This window comes from Culex pipiens, unplaced genomic scaffold (assembly GCF_016801865.2).
Source record: "Culex pipiens pallens isolate TS unplaced genomic scaffold, TS_CPP_V2 Cpp_Un0178, whole genome shotgun sequence".
NCBI lineage: Eukaryota > Metazoa > Arthropoda > Insecta > Diptera > Culicidae > Culex > Culex pipiens.
In genome coordinates, this window is record NW_026292995.1 from 1 (window position 1) to 21,607 (window position 21,607).

The 21,607-nt window shown below is 57.8% G+C and overlaps 2 protein-coding genes across 2 annotated transcripts; both read left to right on the top strand.

The window, feature by feature from the left end:
- The first annotated feature begins 310 nt into the window (after positions 1-310).
- Positions 311-1,162, top strand: LOC120432015 (uncharacterized). The gene has a single exon (XM_039597150.1). It carries the CDS (start codon positions 311-313, stop codon positions 1,160-1,162), a length of 852 nt encoding a protein of 283 aa, XP_039453084.1.
- A 3,135-nt stretch (positions 1,163-4,297) lies between these two features.
- Positions 4,298-17,515, top strand: LOC120432016 (uncharacterized). Its single transcript, XM_039597152.1, has 3 exons — positions 4,298-4,477; positions 16,633-16,776; positions 16,847-17,515. The coding sequence occupies exons 1-3, from the start codon at positions 4,298-4,300 to the stop codon at positions 17,513-17,515; spliced, it is 993 nt and encodes a 330-aa protein (XP_039453086.1).
- Positions 17,516-21,607: the final 4,092 nt, after the last annotated feature.

The following is a 21,607-nucleotide window of genomic DNA, read 5'->3' on the forward strand; positions in this document are numbered from 1 at the left end:
AGCTTCCTACCTAGATGCATCCTACCCACAGCCAGCTCCCACGCTCAGCTTGCAGGTCAGGCAAGTCCCACTGTGGCCTAGGTCCCACACGCCAGGACCTCCTGTCAGTCCTCACGCAGCTCGAGCATCCTGCTCACAGAAGCCACAACAGTTCGGCCCTAGGACCACCTCCAGCCTATCAGCAGCCACTATGCCACATAAGCAACTGTTCCTGCACACACCGACCACTCCACAGCTATTCGTGACGACAGGTCCCCCCATCGACTAGAGCACCGCGCAGTGGCCTCCCCGCTTTCCACGTACACAGACCATGCCAACAAACAGTCACAGCAAACAAAACTTGACAGCCCTGTCACTCAGTCATGACCAGCAGCAGCTGACACTGCATCACCATCAGACAGCCCATCGCCAGCGAGCCCAGCGTCCTACTCAGCCAGCCCCACCCCCCGTTCTCCGTCCCCGTAAGCACTCACTTCAGCAGTGTCGCACAACACAAGCAGTACCAACCCCCTCACCATGCCACTTATCCCAAACTCGCCCCCACTACAGGCCAACTCCTCCAAGCAGCCAGCTCCAGGTTGGCCTCAGCCCCAGTCTAACAGCCCCACACCCCTACCACCCCATGGTTACTCTTTGGGCACACATGACCACCGCACGCACCCAACCAGTCCCCACCTGGTCTAGTTCGCACGCATGCAGACCCCGCAAGCAACTCAGTGACATTCACATCTGCCCCCAGCCTCCAGTCGTCGACAGGCAGCTATCGCCCCCTATAAACACAGTTCCAGCTCCAAGCAGCCTACCAAGCCAAAACTACACCACACGCATCCAGCCAGGCCAGTACCCAGTGCAGTACTGGTCGTCAGTGGCCACACATCCTCCAGCCAAGGTTCAGCCTTCATCCCCTCTATTCCAGCCACCACAGGTCCTCCATGGCCACAGAGCCACCCTGATTTCGCCAGGCGCCTTCCAGAAACCAGCAGCGTCACCCGCCCCAAGCCCCAGACTGCAGTTCACTCCGGACCAGTCGGCAGTGCCACCCAGCCGCAGCCAGTTTTGTAGCAGCGCAAGACCAGCCCCAGTCAGTGGGCCGCAGTCAGTGTCGTCCCCCGCCATCCTGTCTACAGTAGCACGTCTCCAGGTCACAACACTCCAGGTCTAGACCACGCAGCCGCCTAGGCACCAGCCCAGCAGCAGTTGACATGCTGCCACAGTTCCCCATACTGGCGAGTCTCACCCAGTGCAGCTACACACCCAGGCCACCCAAGCAGGCTCACACCCACTCCCACCTCCATCAGCGCACAACTCCAGATTCACTTCCAGACAGCTCACCCACCAGTTCATCACAACAGATCAGTTCCGTCCAGTCAGCGCAGTTGCACCCCCTCAGCTTCCCAGATCCCCTTCCTACAGCAACACAGTCACCTCCAGCCAGGGGACCAGGCCCATGCAGGTCAGCATGCAGCAGTCCATCGCCAGTCACCAGACCACCCGCACACACAGCGACCAACCACATCAGCGCAGTACACAGTCACTCCCAATCACAGCGTCCCCAGCAGCAGGCATTCACCCCCCATCTCACTAGCACCAACCCTGACCAGCCCTCAGCTCCACCACAGTCAGCTGTTTCGTATACTGTCTGTGGCAGACACTAACTGCAACAGCCAGGCTGTTTCAGCCAGCAACCAAGCAGGCCAGACACCCCCACCATTCATCTCAGCCCAGTCCAAGTCCCATTTCAGTCGCTCATTCAGTGCAGTTTAGCCAGCAGTCCAGAGCAGCATGCCATACACCAACCCACAGTTCTCTCAGCTCCAGAAGTGCACAGTCAGTCACCAGCCCAGTCACACCTTCAACTCGCACCAGTAGCAGCAGTGTCAGACAAGACAGACACTCATTCAGTGCCAATTCACAGACAGCAGCATCTTACCAGCCAAAGCTGCACATAGGCTATCCACATTCAAGGTCTGTCATGCCACGTTCAGCAGCACCAGCGAGCAACCCCAGAGTTGCACCCCAGTCCCCAGTTACCAGCATCACCATCACACAGCAGCATAAGGAGGCCAGCCACCACAGCCCCAGGACCCCAGGGAGCCCACCAGTTCAGCCTGTCAGCAGCATCAGTTGCTGGTTACTACTCCAGGCCAACCCACATCCAGTGCAGCCCACAGCATGCCTACAGTGCATCAGCCCTACCACTCACGAGCTTCCATGGAGCACCCATCAGTCACTTCCACAGAGAGACCCACCAGCCATCAGTCAGGGCCCCCCCCGCAGCAGTGCCACCCTAGGCAGCCCAGAGCAATCCCCAGCACAGCACCACCAGCAACTACCCAGGTCCACAATCCAGTCCAGCCCACAGCAAGCAGGACCTTCTCGTAACCCATACTTCCCCGCCAGTCCCCCTCCCCGCAGCACAGTCCAGCTCAGCAGCGGGCAGCCGTGTTAAACGCGCCCCCACTTTCACCGTCATCCACCTCACGCTCAACCACACAGTTCAGTCTGCCGTGCCCTACTACAGCCCCATTAGTGCCAGCAACGACCCCTCCCCACCAGGGCCCCCTCCGTCTCGCAGCAAGGCCCTCCAGCAACAAAAAAGGGGTTATACCCAGCCCAGGCCATAGGCCCAGTCCACACCTAGCACAAGCTCAGCCCTACAGCACCCACCTCTCCACAAGCAGGTCAGACGACACACAGCACCATTGCCAGCCACCCACAGACAGCAGTTGGCCCAGGCAGAAATCGGGTCTATTCCATGTCCCAGCATCAGCAGCTAGTCAGCACAGACACATTCGGCCCTCTGCAGAAGTTGACCTCATCAGCAGACACAGGCACACCTCTCATCCCCACCTCCCATGCACTGTATTAACACCCAGCCAGCCACCCAGTAACAGCCCCCCGCAGCACTCTAAGCCACCCCGTTACAGCTACGGCAGTCGAGGGCCCGTCCTCCACTGGCCAGCAGCCCCAGCAGGCCCCATCCCCCCTTACATACACACCAGCACCACACCCAGCCCAGTCAGCATCGAAGTCTGCAGTCTATCCACCCAAGCACCACAACAAGTACAGTACCAGTCACAGCGCTAGCAGCAGCAGCTAGTTAGCAGCAGCGACATCCCTACAGTCACCCCAGCCCTCAGGTCCAGGAAGTTTCAGTAACTCACGCCGCCAGCCCACACCCCACCTACCAGCAACTGGCCAGCCACCTCCACAGTCATTCCCCAGACAACACCCATGTACCATCCACCACACCATCCAACACAGTTGCCCACATCACACCCCACTAGCTCCAAGCACATGGGCAGCCTTCATCACATGTTAGGCCTAGCTTCACCAGTACAGTCCTGCCAAGCACAGTTGGACAGCACAGCAGCTGTGGGCATTACCACACCATCAGTCCCACAGCTATCAGCTCGCATCAGCCACCCCCCTTCCCCATCTCGCCAGTCCTCGTCATCGCCTCCACACATCATCCCGCATCACAGTACCATCCCAGCACACGCCACTGACAGCACCAGCTGTGACCAGCACTCAGACACTAGTCAGTCGCGCTCACAGTTCCTACCCATGCAGAGATCCAGCACGACCCCCCATTCCAGTCAGCTCTCACCAGCTCCTCGATCGTCAGGCAGCATCAATCGCAAGCATCGCCACCAGCAGCGCCCCAACAGACGAACAGGACTCTCATCACACCCCTCCCCAGTAGACGCAACCACAGCTTCCCCAGCCCAGTTTCAGTCTTCCCATCATGCCTCCGCAAGTGGCACGCTGTTCACACGTATCAACACTGCAGCGCCACCCCAGTCATGACGCATTACATGACCTCGCAGTCTACCACACCCCTTCAGCAGCCACGTATTACCTCACTGGTGCCACCAGGCCTCCACATAACTAGCCAGCAGCCCAAGCCACGAGTTATGCCCAGCCAGCATCAGGGACTCCAACTGTTCGCAGCAGTCAGTCCTGCAACCGCTGCCGCCCCAAGCAGCAGCTGCACACCGACCACCCACCATGCTAGCATCAGTCACTGGACTAGACAGGTCATCATTAGCCCACACATCTCCATCGACCCCACCAGACACCCAGTACCAGCCCTGTCCCCAGGTCCCGGCCCACACCAGTACCCCCCAGCCACACCCACCAGTTTCACAGCAGTCACAGATCCGCCCCCTCCAGCTGCCCCTCCCCCTCATCTGCAGTAAGCACACCCCTCCAGCCAGCCTCCTGGGGCCAGCACACAGCATCCGCTCTGGAAACGCAGCTACCCATGCATTGCAGGCATGCCTTCCGAGTCCCCATGCAGCCCTCACCACACAGCCAGCCACCCAGTCAGCGCCAGCACCACAGTAGATGGCGCTGCGACTCCCAGCAACAGCACCCCGAGTTTCATACCCACAATTCACACAAGCCACAGCCTCCGCTTCAGCTCCACCTGCAGCGCCAGCAGCAGCACGTGTCCCACCAACGACCGGCGTCAGTTTGAGCACGCCCCCCATCTTTAAGCCCATCCTAGTGCTCAGTGCCAGTCAGCACAGCATCCGCAGCACAGGAGGCACCTGCCACATGCCATCAGCACCCACCCACCCCAGCCCTCAGCAGAGGCAGTGCCCCACACTCGGCCCCAACAGCTCCAGTTCTCAGCAGTCTCACTCGGCTTGCAGTGCCCAGGCAAGCCCACCTCCAGTGCCAGCCGCCGCCCCAATCGACCCCTCCACAGGCGCATCCACTGCAGTCCCAGCCTCCCCTACCAGCCAGTTGCCCACACTGCATCAGTCCAGCCGCACCGTCGACCCAGGCATCACAGTCCACACACATCACCAGAGGTTCCCCACCCCCACAGCTCCAGTGCAGCTTGACAGCTTACACGCCTGTAACCAATCAGGCACTCTCTCCCAGCTCACCAAACCCCAGGCAGTCACAGCTTCTGTCCTCACACGTCCTCCCCAGAGCCCAGACCACATACCTGTGCTCATACCACACGCGACCTACTAGTTTAGCAGTCATCAGTCAGCAGTGAGTTTGACCATGTCCTAGCTCACACACAGTCAGTTTACGCCTACGCAAGTGTGCTCAGTGCCATCTAACCCAGATCTGATAGTCACCCTACCGCAGCCATCAGTTACCAGTTTTCTTGTTGGGCTGGTTCTGCAATACCTCAGTTATACCTGCCCAGCCTGCACAGCTCCACATCATTAGCCCATCCCAAGTCACTCTCTTCACAGCAGCATCCCAGTGTCAGGACTGGCCCAGCAGCCAGGCACCACAGCACCCAGCCAGAACATATCCATGCGGCACTACTCCCAGATCACACCATGCCTACCCACCAGTGCAACCAGCTGCCACCCACATTCATGCCCTGGCTAGCCAGCCCTCACCCCCTGCGCCCCAGCACTTGCACCCAAACTTCGCTCCTACATCATCACCCCCCGCGGCACACCGCACATCATTCAATGCAGCTAAGGTTTATGCCCAGTACAGACAGTCCAGACCCACTAAAACTACCAGTTCTACCTCGCATCCCCAAAGGACACCAGTTCTTCCAAAAGATCAACAGGCAGACCAGCCCCTGACAGCCACAGGTACGAGGCAAACTCTGCAGCACCATGGAGCAGTGCCGCAACGTGCGTGTCTACACTCATCTGCCAACTCCCCATACCTTCATCCAGCAGTCCATCTGGGCCTGACACATGCAAAGTGCTCATCTGTTCCTTCCGCAACTATGTCGGTACTCTCCAGATGACAACAGCAGTCATCCATGCTGCAGTTTTCCATATCAAGCCGAAGTAACTGCAAATGACACACTGCCTCACTTGTCAGCAGTAACCGACCAGCCCCAGTAGGCTGCCGTCAACACTTGTACTGGACCCTGAACTTCAGTCCCAAGCAGCTCCCACCCTATCACCACATAGGCTCACACTAGACATGTTCATCAGCCATCTGCAGCTCAGCAACTGAAATAGCCTCAGCCACCCAAGCGAAAATTCATATAGCCACTCACCAGTCTACCTGCCCCCGTCTAGGCTCACACCCCAACCCAGGCTCATGCACAGCATCCCTGTACTCACCCAGCAGTTGCTCCACTTCTGCACACAGGTGTCAGTCCCCCGATTCCCAGCCCTCCACTGCTTTGCAGCTGTCTAGTCAGTCAAGCAGCCCCAGCGCCCAAGGCAGCAGCACAGCTCATTCACAGCCATCAGAAGCGAGCCCAACCAGCGCTCACCGATCAGGTCACAGCAACCCCTCGCAAGTCACCTGGTGGGACATAGGCAGTCCACGCAAGGCCTACTCGTACCCAATTTCCCCCCCTATGCTCGCACCACCAGCCAAAACCAGCTGATAGCCACGCTGGCTGCTCTCTCAAGACTTCACTAATCCTTCAAAGTAAAACAGTGAATCTCCTTGTCAATTGCACTAACTGTCAGGGTCACCCCCAGACATTAGACAGCCACGAGTCAGCTGCACATCAGCTCACCACCAGCGTCAAGCCTAGGAAATCCAGTCACCGCCTAGTCAAACCCACAGCACCTCAGATCCCAACATGTGCACTCCGCATCCAGTGCCCCACACATCTCAGCCATTCTTGTCACCCATCCACTCCAAGCCCTGCCGAAGACCCCAACCCCTGCACACCCAGTCCCCAACCCAGCCAAGCCAGGCAGCAGACATCAGCTCAGCTCACAGCACTAGACACACACAGGCCACAGTACACCTCCGCACAGCACAGCACACACATGTGCCTCAAGCAGACAGTTCACGACGTCTTGCCTCAGCCATCATCGTTCCACATACACATGCACAGGTCGGAGCACCCAGCCGCTAGGTCCCTCCAGTCAATTTCAGTCCCAAGCCCCCGCACCAGCACCCACACACCCATCCAGCCAGCCAACCACGCGACAACCAGTCCGATATCCCCTTCACCCAGCAATCCAGCAGAGCCCACCAAGTTCCAGTCCAATCTCAGTCGAGTTCACCAGTCACAGCAGCATTGCAGGCAGCATCTCCCTACAAGTTCCCAGCCCAGCCCAGGATCTATCAGCCATCAGTCACTTCAGGCAGCATCACCAGTCGCCCATCAACAGCTCCACTCCCAGCGTGCCACACTGCAAGACGATATAGCGACGAAATCCCAGCGGTGGACCCCAGCAGTCAGCAGCCCTACAACCTTTCCATTTGAACTACAGGACCCACCCCCCAACAGCCCCCCCCCGACTCACTCCCCCCCCCCCCCCCGCGCCACCCTCTACCAGCAGCTGGCAACAGCTGCCTAGTCTAATTCTCAATGCATACTCACCCCCGCACTGCAACACCCCAGTCAGTTTCCTTCAGCCGTGACACCCCCAGCCCAGAACCTGCTCTAAGATCAGCCCTGCAGGTCACAGACCATCAAGCTCCACCGTGTCTGACAGTTTTCCCCAAGTCACTCTGTTCTGCACCACAGCCAGGCAGCAGTCACTGCCCACCCCAGTATCAAGTCAGCTAGTTAACACAGGTACCACTTCCACTCATCGCAGTTTTCCACACCAGACAGTCAACTCCACCCAACATACCCCACCAGTATTGTCAGCCACGCAGAAGCAGTCATTCACCACAGTATTCGCCCAGGAAGCAGAGCAGCAGTCTCACAGAAGCAGCACCGTCAAGTTGCTGGATCATCAACCTCCAGTACTACAGGGGCAACAGCAGTCAGCTGTCAAAGTCAACTCACCGCACCGCCACATCCAAGCCCAGGGCCACGCAACAGGCGCAGAATTCTACACCATAGCTCGACACTCTCAGCCACTCATACTGTAAGGTCAGTTGCATCTGATGCCAGCCACAGCCAACAGGCCTGCAAGACTGTTGCCAGCTCAGCACAGCCATCCAGGGCATTCAGGGCAGCCAGCAGTTGCACCCCGAGTACGTCGACCTTTCCCCTGGCGCACCTGTCTGCAAGTCAGTCTCACAGCACCCAGCACCTGCCACCCACTGCAGCTAGCAGCATGCTGACCATCACCTCGCACACTCATCCTAGCAGACCACCTAGCACAGCATACCAGTCCAGATACCAGCCCAGCCACAGTTAGTCACAGCAGCGCGACACACAGTGTCAGGAACTCCGTTACCAGCAGTCCCAGTCCCCGCCAGCAGCCCGTCCATCCCGTGAGAATACACATCTAAGACCCCCCACAGACACACAGCCACAGCTCACCCAGCACCACACCCCAGCCGCCCAGTGATTCCAGTTCAGACCAACCATTCCAACACAGCTCAGCAGCTGCCGCAAGGCCTCATCGTTGTCCACACGCCACCAGCCACCACCCAACCAAGACCACCACAGTACCCATCATCCCACCCCATGGTCTTCAACAGCATCAGTTGCCAGGCATCAGGACAGGCCCACTCCACTCTAAAACCTCCATCCGCGAAGGCCATAGACAGAATTACTCTCTGGCACCGCCTGTCTTCCGTCACAGCACATCAGTCCCACACCCATCAGTCACCACGCACGCAAGCCCAGTGTCAACACTGCAACCCACATCAAAACATCCGCCCAGTCCCCCTAGTACCAGTTCCAGTATCCAGCACAGCAGCACCCCATAGACTCACGATTCGAGTAGCCACACACTAGGTTTCTCCAGCTTCACACCCCAGCTCTCGTGTTACACCCCACAGTGCAGCAGTCCCAGAGCACTCAGTCACACAGTTCTATCAGTGTCCAGGTCAGTTTCATCTGGTCACTCAGCTCCACCACAGGCTACAGGCTAACGAGTTTGCTGCAGCTAGTGAACCCAGTTATGTTCAAGACAGTCCCCAGCCACACCAGCAACCAACCCACAGCCACACCAGCCATAAGTCCAACATCACCTGACCACCAGTCTCCCCTAGCTGCCTCCCCCTTCAGGCAGTACAAGTCCCCTCAGCCAGACAGTCAATCCATCTGCCACACCAGCAGTTCAGCATACCACATCAGCCCTACAGTCATCTGTCCCCTGCGATCAGTCGAGCCAGCAGCCGCCAATAAATCACCCAGTACAGTGTCCCCACCCCACAGTCCCAGTCATTCCCATCATCATCCGCCAACAGCTCTCTTCAGTCAACCAGCTGCCAGTCAGTCAGACAGTGCCATCCCAGCCCCCCTAGCATCCATCAGTGCGCCCAACACATCCAGCCAGCCACCCCGCAGTGCAATCAGCCAGCAGCACATAAGTCAGCAGGCCAGTAGCATCAGCCTTCACACACAGCCAAAGCCAGCAGTTCCACCAGTCAGTCAGTACTTGTCCTCGAGTGCACAGGCCTAGCTCCAAGCTCATCACATATTTCAGGCGCTTACGCCTCATCACACCAGGCGAGTCAAGCAATCGCAACAGCCTACAACGTGCAGCAAAGCTGCAGCACCTCCCAGCCAGTCATCCGAAAAATAACTCCAACACGCTCACCATCATCACACATTCAGCAAGTACCCATCCTAACACCATCAGCTGTTCACAGTCTCCAGCATGGACCAGCTCGCACAGGTCACAGACTCCCCAGCGCACAGGGGGCCCAGGCAGCCAAACGATACAGGGCCCAGAGCCAACCCAGCAGTACAAGTTCTCCAACACCCTTCTGTCAGTCCAGGCCAGTCCTCCCCCTCCAGCCATACAGCCAGCAATCACCAACAGCTCTCCTTCAAGCAGTACACAATCACGCCCAAGCCAATGCACCCCCCTCAGTGGATACCCAGCCTGCCCTGACACCAACCCCCCTGCACTGTCTGTTACACTTACTACACATGCAGTGGCAGTCAGTTACCATCAGCACTTCAGCAGCTGCAGATTCACAGCAGTCTCATCCCATGCAGCCCAGGCATCACCCATCATACAGTGCCTTCAGCATTCAGCTCTAAGCAGTCCACAGCAGTTTCAGACCCTTTCCTTCGACAACAGTTGCCCATATCGCCCCTCAAATGTATATCAGGCAGTCCTTGCAGCAAAGGCAAAGGCCAGCACATATCGGCCCAATGTTCAGCATTCCCATTATTCCCCCAGCCTGGCACCCCCCCCAGAAGTCACATTCACACTCCACACAGCAGCCATCAGCAGCCAGCAGTTGCAGCAGTGGCCAGCCACACGTTATCAGCCATTCGTTACGATCTTCCACAGTACCACAGTCGAACAGTCCACCAATCAGCTCACAGCAGAGCAGCACGCATTCATATTCCCCATAATACCTATTAACAGTACCAGCCATAACACAGTCCGGCCAGTTCAGCCGCCAGTCGGCAAGCATCAGAACAGCCCGCGATGTAGCAGTCAGCAGCATACCTCCCACAGCATTATACTCACCACGCAAGCCTTCGGCAAACACAGCCAGTTAGTGCAAGGACAACGGCAGTTAACAGGCATAGAAGACGACATTCATCCACCCCCTCACCCACCAGTTTCTCTGACCGTCACAGCAGCAACCGAGCACCGCTCTCTCACAAACAGGCCACCAGTGCTACTCCAGGTCATTCGAGCTCCCCCAGTGAGAGAGTAGCCCTGCCCCACTCCCTTGAAGCAGTCAGCCCAGCAGTTAAGCAGAGCCAGTCAGTCCTTGCAGCTCCTGGGTCACCCACTGCCATGTCAGACCGCAGTGCTGACAAGGCCCAGTCAGCCCACACACAGCAGTCGCAGTCGCAAAACAGATCAAGTATGTTGCACCGCGAGCGCAAGTCAGTCACCAGAGCAGCCACTGCACGTCACACCATCCAGGCCCATCGGCACAGGCAGTCTCCTCTCGCAGCCCCATCAGTGCGCATGGCCACCCCCCATGATGCCTTTCACAGCCAGGACAGCCTAGTCAGAAGTACCATGATCCAGGTACTTGCTGCACGCTCAGTTACATCACTCCCAGCCAGCCGCCAGCAGAAATGTCACAGGCGAGGTCTACTCACAGCTATAGGGGCAAATGGCCGCTGACACTCGTATCCCAGCTCAACTTTCAGCCATCCTTTAATACAACTTGTCTGACTGCGTCGGATCTCACACCACACTGGTCACAAGAGCAATGCCTGCCCAGCCACAATCTGGCTGTCATATCCACTGTGTGTGTACACTCATCGTCAATGTATTCAGCCTAAATGCCTACATGATGTTGCAGCAACAGCAATACGAGCAGTCCATATGTCCACTGATCCTCCTCAGTCCCTGGCATGAAAATGGTATAAAAGGCACCCACGCCACTGCCACGTGCAGTCCAGTCCTGTTTGAAGCTGAAATCCCACCACCCCATCACACCGAGCAGTCTTCCAGCAGCCCACGCACCCCCACCAAAAGCAGCTAGCAGCCCACCTCCACAGCAGTCAGCACAAGATCATCAGCTAGCCACACACCCACCGCGAGCCACAACAGTCGGCAGCAGCCCAGCCAGCACACAGCAGCAGGCCTACCAGCCCATTCACACCACAGCATGTTCCAGCCGTCAGCCACATCAGACCCACCCTGGCAATGCATGCCCCTCTACAGTCACACCAGCTCCTTCACCCCCCCCTCCACCCCCAATAGCAGTTCCAAATCAGCCCAACCAGCAACAGTCCAGACCGAGCTCTCACCAGCACCTGCACTCTACAGCTTTTCTCCCCCCCATCAGCAATCCGTTCCCCCCAGCTAGGGGCAGGCAAATCCACACAGCCCACTACAGTACCACTCACCCCCTCCCAAGCCTGCGTAGTCAGCAGCACCAGGCATTCGTCACTCCCCCCGATTCAGAGCAACCTCCCAGGCTTCATGTCGGTCACCCAGCACAGCATCAGCCCACAGCAACACATCCACAGTCCTGTCACAACCAGCACAAGTCATCCACCAGTGCAGGTCAGGGTCTCCCCAGTCCACCAGACAGCAGGCCAAACCAGCACTGTCCCTGCTGCCACAGACAGTCAGTGGCTCAGGCCAGCGCAGTCACTGCACAACATTTCAACCAGCTTCACAAGTTTGCAGACTACAGGGACACTCTCCCTGTCAGTTATTCAAACGCTGCAACAACTGCAACTGGCCAGCCAGCAGCTCGCAGACACCTATCTACATGAGCATCTGACACAAAACATCACTGGTACATCCTGCGCTGGCGCTAGAAGTGACACACAATGTCAGTCTCAAGAAGGTAAGAATGGAGCGGAATATGTCTGATAATGTCCAGCTGTAAAGGACAGTCGCAGCCCAATGGCATGACAGGGATGCACATCGCGTGTACTGTGATCGGCAAGTGTGATGCTCAGCCCAACACACATTCGCATGATCACACACATCTACGCCCAACTCCAGCTGCATGCAAGAATATGCTACAGCTCTGCATTTCATCCTTCAGTCGCAAGCGTCCAGCATCCTGCCAGCCCTTCAGTCAGCCAGCCAGCCACCATTGCGCCAGCTCACTCAGCTATTGGCTCTGGTTCATCGTTCATCCCCCCCCCCTCCCCCCCCCCCCCCACCCCCCCACCCTGAACACATACCACCAGACAGTGACCACACCAGGCCTCACAGCATTCCATTCTCCACGAGCCCACCCAACAACCAATCACAAAGTTAGCAAGTTAAATCCCGCCCCAAACCATCTGAATCAGACACAACACACCCAGCCAAATGCACACCACTCATCTTCCAGCCCGCCTCAGCACGCGCAGTCACAGTTCCCCAGTCCAGCCACTCCGAGGGCCCAGTTCAGCGCTCAGCACCACCAGCATGCACCAGACAGACATGCCACCAGCAGCCCACACAGCATATTCCAGCCCCAGCCCATCATACACAGTCACGGCACAGGCTGCGCTTACAGCTTCTAGACCAGCAGTCCAGCACTGCCACCGCCTCGCACAGTCAGTCCAGCATTACAGCCGTACCATACATCAGCCGCACCCAGTTCCAGGCCCCTTCCCCCCGCACAGCAGTGCCATCAGACAAGTCCCTCCTGTTCACAACGCAACAAGTATCTGTCCCCGACACTCAGCCTCCCACATTATGGCACCCGCAGGCACATCTCAGCTTCCAGCAGCCAATCCCAAACGTTTTGCTCAGCACCACCATGCCCCACCCCAGCTTCAGTACCCAATCTATCACCCTCTGAGCCAGCACCACCATCCTCCCAGTCCCAGCACCTCTAGCAGTTCCACACAAACCACCACCTGTCAGGCCTCGGAGCAAGCAGTTTCACATACAAGATTCCCAGTTGCCCGCAAACGAGTCCCAACCGCCCACCATCAGTCACTAAGTCACTATTCAGCCAGCCACTACCAGACCCCAGCAAGCTCTCGCACACGGCTCATCAACCCAGGTCCACAGTGCCACTCCTCTCAGCAGGTCCGCAGGCCACACCCAGCACCCGAGCATTCCATCAGCTCAGCAGCCAGCGCAATCTCAACATCATCCAGAACATTTCCTACAGCATCACAGGCACCACACCTGCCAACACATCCAGTCCACAGTTCCACAGACAGGACACCTCCCATATATACGTTCCCCCACTAGGCCCCCACTCCACCAGCCTACGGCAGGACACAGCCCACTCATCAGCAGTGTTCCCCACCCAGCAGGCCACAGCATTCCAGAGACCCTGCGCCAGGCAGCTGATTGCCCCTCTTCAGTCAGCAGCACCACCCAGGCCAGTTCAGACATCCCCTACCAAGTCGGGTCCAGTCAGTCCTTCTACCCCGACCTCACAGCTCCATCAGCCCGACATAGCACACACAACAACCCAACGCAGTCCAACGCCCAGCCCAAAGGGGTCTCCAGCCGGACCATGCCAGACCCCAACAGGACCCAGCCACCTCAGCAGTTCCACATCTCCACAGCCCATTCACCAAGCAAGCTAGCTCCCCTTAACCAGACCGCCACCAGCAGCAGAGTCCAATGTCGCTGTGTCACCAGGCAGGGCCAGTCAGCCCCTGCAGCCCAGACCTCCACTGCAAGTTTTCTCCCTTCGAGCAGGGACATCACTTGCCGATAACTCAGCAGTGCCACTAGCAGTACAGTCAGTCAGTTCAGCCACCTGTCCCAGACACAATCACAGGCAACGCGACAAGTCCAGCATTGCACTAGCCATCCCTGCCAGCAATCAGCAGTCACCCAGTCCAGCCCAGTCCCAGATGGTCAGTCCACCCAGTCAGCTCAACACCTGACCATCAGTGCCAGTTCATACACCGTAGCCAGGGCCCCACACAGCATCCATCAGTACCAATGCAGCACATGGGACACCCGCACAGCAGCCACGCCACAGCTCACACTAAAGGAGCATCAGTCGAAGCATGTCAGCGGCAGCACAGCCACAGTTCCAGCACCAGTGTCCCACAAGACACAACACAGGCCTCTCATCACCCGCCCAAGCAGTCAGCACAGCCACCTGCCCCAGTGGGGGAGCAAACAGCAACACACACAACACAGTCATTCCCAGTCCCACCAGCCCAGCGATCAGTCTACAGCCAGTCACAAAGCAGCCAGCCCAGCGTCTAGCTCACAGTCACTAGTCCAGCATCGCACCTCCTTCCACTAGCCCTGTTACCGCACCTCCATCACTAATGACCCCAGCCAGCAGTCAGCACAGACACCACTAGACCCAAGTCTATCACACCCAGCCCAGTCAGACCCCAGCGCTCCCCCGTACGCTAGCAGGTCGCCTCGCAGCAGATCCACACCGACACACCTAAGCCAGCAAGCTTGTCAGCATAAACAGTTGCCAGACCCCCAGTCACTACGATCACACAGCTCCAGCAGCGCACTCCACACCAACCCACCCTCCAAACATCCCAAACCGCACTGCGGGGCATTGCAGTTCAGTGCCATCAGCGCTCAGGGTCCACAGGTCTTACAGAGTCGCAGGCATGTTACACAGCACTAGGGTCCGCCAAGCAGGGCACATAACAGGCGATCACATCAATGTTTACACACCTTCAACACTTCACAGCCAGCAGGCCAGCCCAGACGTTCAACAACCAGCTCCTTAGACCTAGTATCGCGTTCCACTTCATCTCAAGCATCCCCAGTCAGGCAAGGGTCAGTAAGCGGCTCCAGTCATCAGCAGGATGTCACCCCACAGCAGCAGGACCTGTCGAGAGTGCCATCAGACTGGTTGGGTACACATCTGCAGTTCCCCGCGAGTCCCACCACCATAACCCCCTTCCCACACACTCAGTTCGACCTGACAGCAGCACAGGGAAACAGCACTTAGTCAGAATTTCAGCCAAACCACACCCAGCCCCAGCCCAGGAAACTGCAGCTCCTGTTTAATCAGTGCCCCTCTAACGACACTGCCAGTACACTGCACAACAGCAGTCACACCACAGCACCCTCCACGCCACATGTCCTCGCCCCATCTTCAGCCATTGACTCAGACTCGCAGCCAGTCATCAGTCCTGAGCACAGGCAGCTGCCCACAGCAGGCATTCAGCAGCGCATACAACTCCCCTAGCCCATCAGCCAGCATCCAGTTTCACACCTCAGCTGGTATCTGCCGCTGTCAGCAGCCAACACCCGCAGGAACCACTCACCAGCCACAGTCAGCACTCAGACTGACCAGGGCACCAGCCAAGGCAAGGTTTCCAGCTCAGGCCAGTCTGCCCAGCATCTCCAGGGCCATCCACGCAGTTCACCAGTACCCCAGCACTCAGTCCCTACATTGCTCACCAGGCCACTTCCCCAGTCCACAGGCCAGTCTCCAAAGCCCCATAGCACCCAACTCTGCTGCAGTCCCCGCCCCACTGCTACACTGCCACAGTGGGGCCCAGTTGTCGGCACCATTGCAGTTTCAGCCTGCCCTGCTAAGCTCAAAGAATTCAGTCTAGCTATCCACACCCACAGGCAATCGCACGCTCAGTCAGTCAACTAGCAGCTCTGCTTCCCAGTCTTATGTTCGCTCACTACAACACCCCCCAGCCCCAGGACAGTCAGGTTCAGCTCCACAGGGCACCTCAATGGACACTGCTGCAGCTACCAGCCCCACTGTCATCAGTCACTATACAGCTAATCAGTGCACCCCAGCAGTCAGTTCTGTGTACCACACTTCATCCCAGCCCACACAGCAGCATACACCTATGCTCAGACCTAACTCGAAGCTCATGCTTCAGGCCTGACAACACAGCAGGGCCCCACAGTCTGGGCGCCTCATAACTGCCCTCACTGCCAACGAACCAGATACCACCACAGGCCGTTCCGCACCATAGACGTTTGCAGCTATCAGCCAGTCCAAAGCCCACCCTGGACACTCACTGACCCCAGCAGCAGCTCAGCATTCTGGGGCATGCAACAATGCTCAGTAACTTATGTCTGCACCCCATGCTGTTGGACCTCTGTGGTCACCAGTCCCAGCCAGAACCCCTAGGTCTCCCTATCTTCTCCAGCATCTACGGAGTCTAACACAATTCACTTGCAGGGCATCAGTCCTCTACATGTACAGCACAATGCACTGCATTGCAGACTCCTATGTGCGAGGGACAGGGGCAGGGTCACCGTCAGCCCCTCAGCACTAGTACATGCCCATTCATACACCAAACACCGAGCTGTCTCCAAGGTCACAGTGAGTTAACGTGTTGCAACAGGCAGGAAAGCGCACAGTCACAGCTCAGACATCAGTCGCCCGAACCCCCACTTCTCAGATACTAGCCAGCCAGCCTACGTTAGCACTTTCACCCCAACGGTCTCCCCTACCAACCAGTCCAACGACAAACCCAACCCCTCAGGCACCACCAGCCATCCCCCACTAAGTCCACTGCGTCAGTCCTACAGGCCGCTGCCCCACCTGTCCCAGCGAGTGCCCAATCAAGCTCAGCCCCACACCCACAGACACACCAACTACCAAGTATGCTACCCTACAACCCCCTACAGCCCAGACCAACAAACATGTCAGTCTCTCCTGTCCACCCCACAAGTTCCACATGGACAAGTCAGCCAACGTCAGTGTGCATCCGGTGTCCCAGCCCACCATCATCCCAGCAGCAGCAGTTCAGCCAGGCACAACGATGCCAGCCATCACCGCACCAGTACAGCACACCAGACCACCGCCCACATCGCCAACGTTGCACAGTTGCCACAGAACACACATCAGGTCACCACCCACACACGCCAACCGGCAGCAACCCCCAGCAGACCCCACTCCTCCAGTCACCCAATCCAGCCGACCTCCGCCCAGGCTGCTCCACAGGTCAATCACCCAGGCGACGCAACACCCGACTACTCCCTGGCCTGTTGCAGCCCAGCGGTCCCAAGTCACAGGCTTTCTGAAAAAGTCTCCCATATCCAGCTCCCAGTCAACCAGTTACACCAGCACTAGTCACCAGTTCATCAGGCAACAGCCCCCGCGCCCTAGTCACATTCAAGTCAGCACACCCCGCCACTTCCAATCATCCATTACAGCCAGCAGCAACCCAGGCATCCAGCATTCAGCCAAGCAGACAGCTAGGTCGACAACTACTCAGTCAGCAGCAGCAGACCCCAACACCCAATCCCCTTCACAGCACCATTCTCCCCCAACCCAAGAACACGAACTAGCGCCAGCAGCACCACCAGCAGCAGCCCAGTCCCAGGCCCACATATCGTAGTCACCAGACCCATCCAGCCCCATGAGCTCACGCGAAACAGCAGTCCCAGCGGGGCTCTCCATTAGCTCCAGTCAGGCAAGCCCAGCCAGTGCAGGCACAGCACATATCAGGCCCTCTCGCAGTCCCTACACTCTAGCAGCCGCTGTTCACCCACCCATCCTGCCAAGAGATCAAACATCGCACGTGTCTATCAGCGCATCAGTACTACCACAGAACCCAACAACACTCCACACGCGGCACGGCAAGCAGCCGCCTGTTTTCCCCAGGGTCAGAAACAGCTTTCAGAGCATTGCTACCACACATCGTTACCCAGGCACCCTTTCCATGCAGTATCCAGACCCTGTACAGTCTCCATCTCTCACCCTTCCGTCCCACCTGTTCATCAGACCAGCAGTGGTAGAGTCGATCACGCTTTCAGTCTCAGCAGGCAGCACAGCGACCAAGCAGACCACAGGTGTTCTCATCACTATCAGCTCCGCTGCACAAACAGTCAGTGTCTCACTCTGCGCCCAAGTCAGTAAGTCACCAGACAGCACTTTCCAGCTAGCAGATTGGACCCACCAGCCCAGTCCACGCACCAGCGCCTCATCCCCCATCCTTGCAGCCCAGCCAGTCCTCAACAGAGTACTCACCAGTCCAGTAAACAGACAGCAGCACAGTACAGTCCAGTCACGCAGTCCACACAGTTCAGCCGCACCCAGCCCTATCACTCAAACACCACCCATCCCAACACAGGTGTAGTTCCACCACCACTCACTCAGTCCCTCAGTCCCAGTTCACCCATCCAGCACAGTCAGCAGCAGTAAACAGCACGACTCAGCACCCTTCCCCACAAACCTATCAGTACACTAGCACAACACGCATTCAGGGCCGATGGCATGCTCACAACCTGGCAAACACATGCCCGGTCCACCACAGTCCAGCAAACCTGCTACAGTACTGACACACATTCTCGTGCCTTTCCCGATACCCCAAGGGACAGCAGCCCACCACGAGCCTACATCTCATCAGTTCCACATTGCGCACCCAGTTCATCCTCACCAGTCAGCCCCCACATGCACAGTGCAAGCACAGGCCACAGTCCACATCATGTCCCACAGCAGTCTAGCCACACCGCACCTTTCAGCCCCAGAACTGCAGCAGCCCATCAGTGCCACAGCACAGTACCAGGTTCAGTCAGCAACCAGTACAACACACCCAACAGTTCACATTCACAGTTCCCATAACAGCAGTCAGCCAGGCTCCACTACCGTCAGCCGTACCTCAGGCAGCGCCCTATCGCGCCCCTCAGGTTTCAGAGGCAGATTCTGCGTCTCTCAGCAGCCAGCCAGCGTTCCACCACGCCTCCCAGCCAGCGCCCACTCAGCAGTAGCAGCCAGTCCACATCCAGTCCGCACGCCAGGCAGTCCCATACATCTCTACTCCAGCCACGCCACCCCACGATTGCAGTCAAGTTCGGATGGTTCTATATGGTTCAACGCCTGGCCATAGTCAGCACTAACTTCCACCACACCTGCTCCCAAACAGTCACCATGCAGCGCCCAGCAGCTCAATCAGCAGCCAGTCCACTCCACAAGCCAGGACAGGCACGACGGCGCACACGCCCACACTCACAGCACAGCCACCCAGCTCCAATCACATCTGAGCCTGCACGAGCACCACAGCCACATCTGCAGGCCACTGGGTCAGTCAACAGGCATATGTCAGTGCCAGCAGGCATCATTCCAGCGGCAGCCTCAGTGCAGCCACCCACGGCACCAAGCCAGCCTCATAACCACATCAGTCAACCGCCCAGCACCAGCCCCATGCTCCGCAGATCACTTTCCCCAACTCAGGCAGCAGGCAGGGGCTGACAGCCACAAGTCAGTCCCACCAGTTCACACTACAGTCCCGCGCAGCTCACAGCAGCTGCATACCAGCCCCCCAGTCCCAGTTCACAACCAATCATACAGGCCAGGCTCACTCTGCAGAAGCCTCCAGCGCAAGTCATCCTCATACCAGCCCGCCCAGTCAGCACCCCAGCAGTTCACAGCAGTGCTCGATGCTAGCAGTCCGCAAGGCCGCTGTGTACGCTCCCACCCGCCAGGGGACCAGCAGCAGAACAGTCCCAACCCAGACTAGCCAACAGCCCACTCTCCTCACCAGACCAGTCAGTACATGCTTTCTCCTCGCACTGCCCACAACAGCCAAGCAGATCTACTATGTACAGGGTCCTGCACAGCAGCATCAACATGCCACATACCACCACAGCCAGAGCCACTAGCCCTGCCAGTCAGTCACACAGCCAGTCCACAGTTCTGCAGGGCATCCACAGTTCAGCCACTCCCAAGTTCAGCAGACTAAGGTTCTATCTGCACCCGTCAGTGTCAGCACCCAGTCCCAGCAAGCTCACAGTTCCACACATCATGACCCATCTAGTGCATCTCAGCAGTCTCATCCACCAGCCTCACAGCCATGCAGCCAGCCAGACCCACAGTCGTCAACCAAGCAGTTTGTCCCACTCAGACACAGTCTCACAAGCCAGAGGCGCCCCAACCCACCGCCAGCCACGTGCCCCAGTCAGAAACAGACTGTGACCAGACAGCCAGGACCAGCCAGTGCCAGGACGCACAGTCCAGTCCAATACGCACCTTCCAGTCTGCTACAGTCAGCTCTCCCCACCCCCAACCACATCCCCTTCAGTCCCAGCAGCACACGAGCTCAGCCCACCACAGCAGACAGCACCTCAGAACACCACAGGCAGCACTAGCCCGCAGTCTGACAGCAGTTTCCCGCCGTCAGCTGCACTCCATCACTTCAGTGTCAAGATCAGGCACTAGTATCCCACAGCAGCCGACCACCATCGCCTCACGTCTCGCAGCCAGTGCAGAACAGCTACCATTTCTAGACCGCAGCAGGTAGGCACCCCAGTCAGCTTCAGTCAGCATTCAGCCTCATTGAGACCCTCAGTCAGCAATCATGCAGTCAGCACATCACCACTCTCTCACCACACCGCCACAACCTTTTCAATCACCAGCTCAGTCAGTAGCCCACAGTCCCCATTTTTCACACACAGTGGGCATCCTTCCACATCAACACACAGGCCAGTCTCCACCCAGTCGCTAGAACCCTCTCAGCACCGTCCAGCACAACACAGCTCCACCACGCCCGTCACATAACCAGCGCCACACACTGCTCACGCCTACCTTCCACCCCACACAAAAATCAGGCTCACTGCCACACTAACACCGTCCAGCGAAGTTCCTACACACGTGCACAAGACAGGCAGTGCAATCGCAATCTCCACTTACCAGGTCTGAGCAGACCCCCACGATTCAGTGGTTTTGCGCAGCCGCCAGCCAGCAGGCCAGCGCAGCCCAGGCTTCAGGGCACGCACACAGCAGTCGCCTGCTCCTGATCCGAATCAGCCACAGCACCCCAGCGCAGTCTTAGCACCACGAAATCAGTTCTAGTCACCCATCATCCCCAGGGCTCCCATCAAGGCCCATTTCCCAGCTGCGCTTCCACTGTCCTTGCATCAGAGATCAGCCACGCCATGCCCCTCACAACCAGGTCACAGCTGCAGGCAGTTGCACACAGACCCAACAGTTCCATGCCTCAAGCAGCGGCTGTCCAACAGTCTACTGGCACTACTCCAGGCCAGTCAGGGCACAGCCTCAGGCACCCAACCCAGCAGCCTCCGCCAGTCCCCGTGCCACAGTCCAAGACCCATCCTTCTCTAAGTCAGTCCACTCACTCAGTTCATGCAGAAGTCCAGTAGGTTCAAGCTCTCCAGCCCTTTGTTCACCCCAGCAGTCCAGGCCCAGTCAAGGAGACCAATCCAGCTCTACCACAGTTCAACATGCATCCGCAGGCAGTGCACATACAGTAGCATCCCCTACTACACACTCATCCCGCCCGCCCAGTCACACCTGGTCACCACAACCAACAAGCCCCCTAGCCCTCCCTTACCTCATGGTCACGTTGCACCTACAGACGCAAAGTGCCAACCCAGCACAGCAGTCCAAACACACAACACCCAGCCACAAAGCAAGTCAAGATCCCAGCCAGAGCAAAATTTTACTACAGTTCCAATCTGTTGGTTCAGATGAT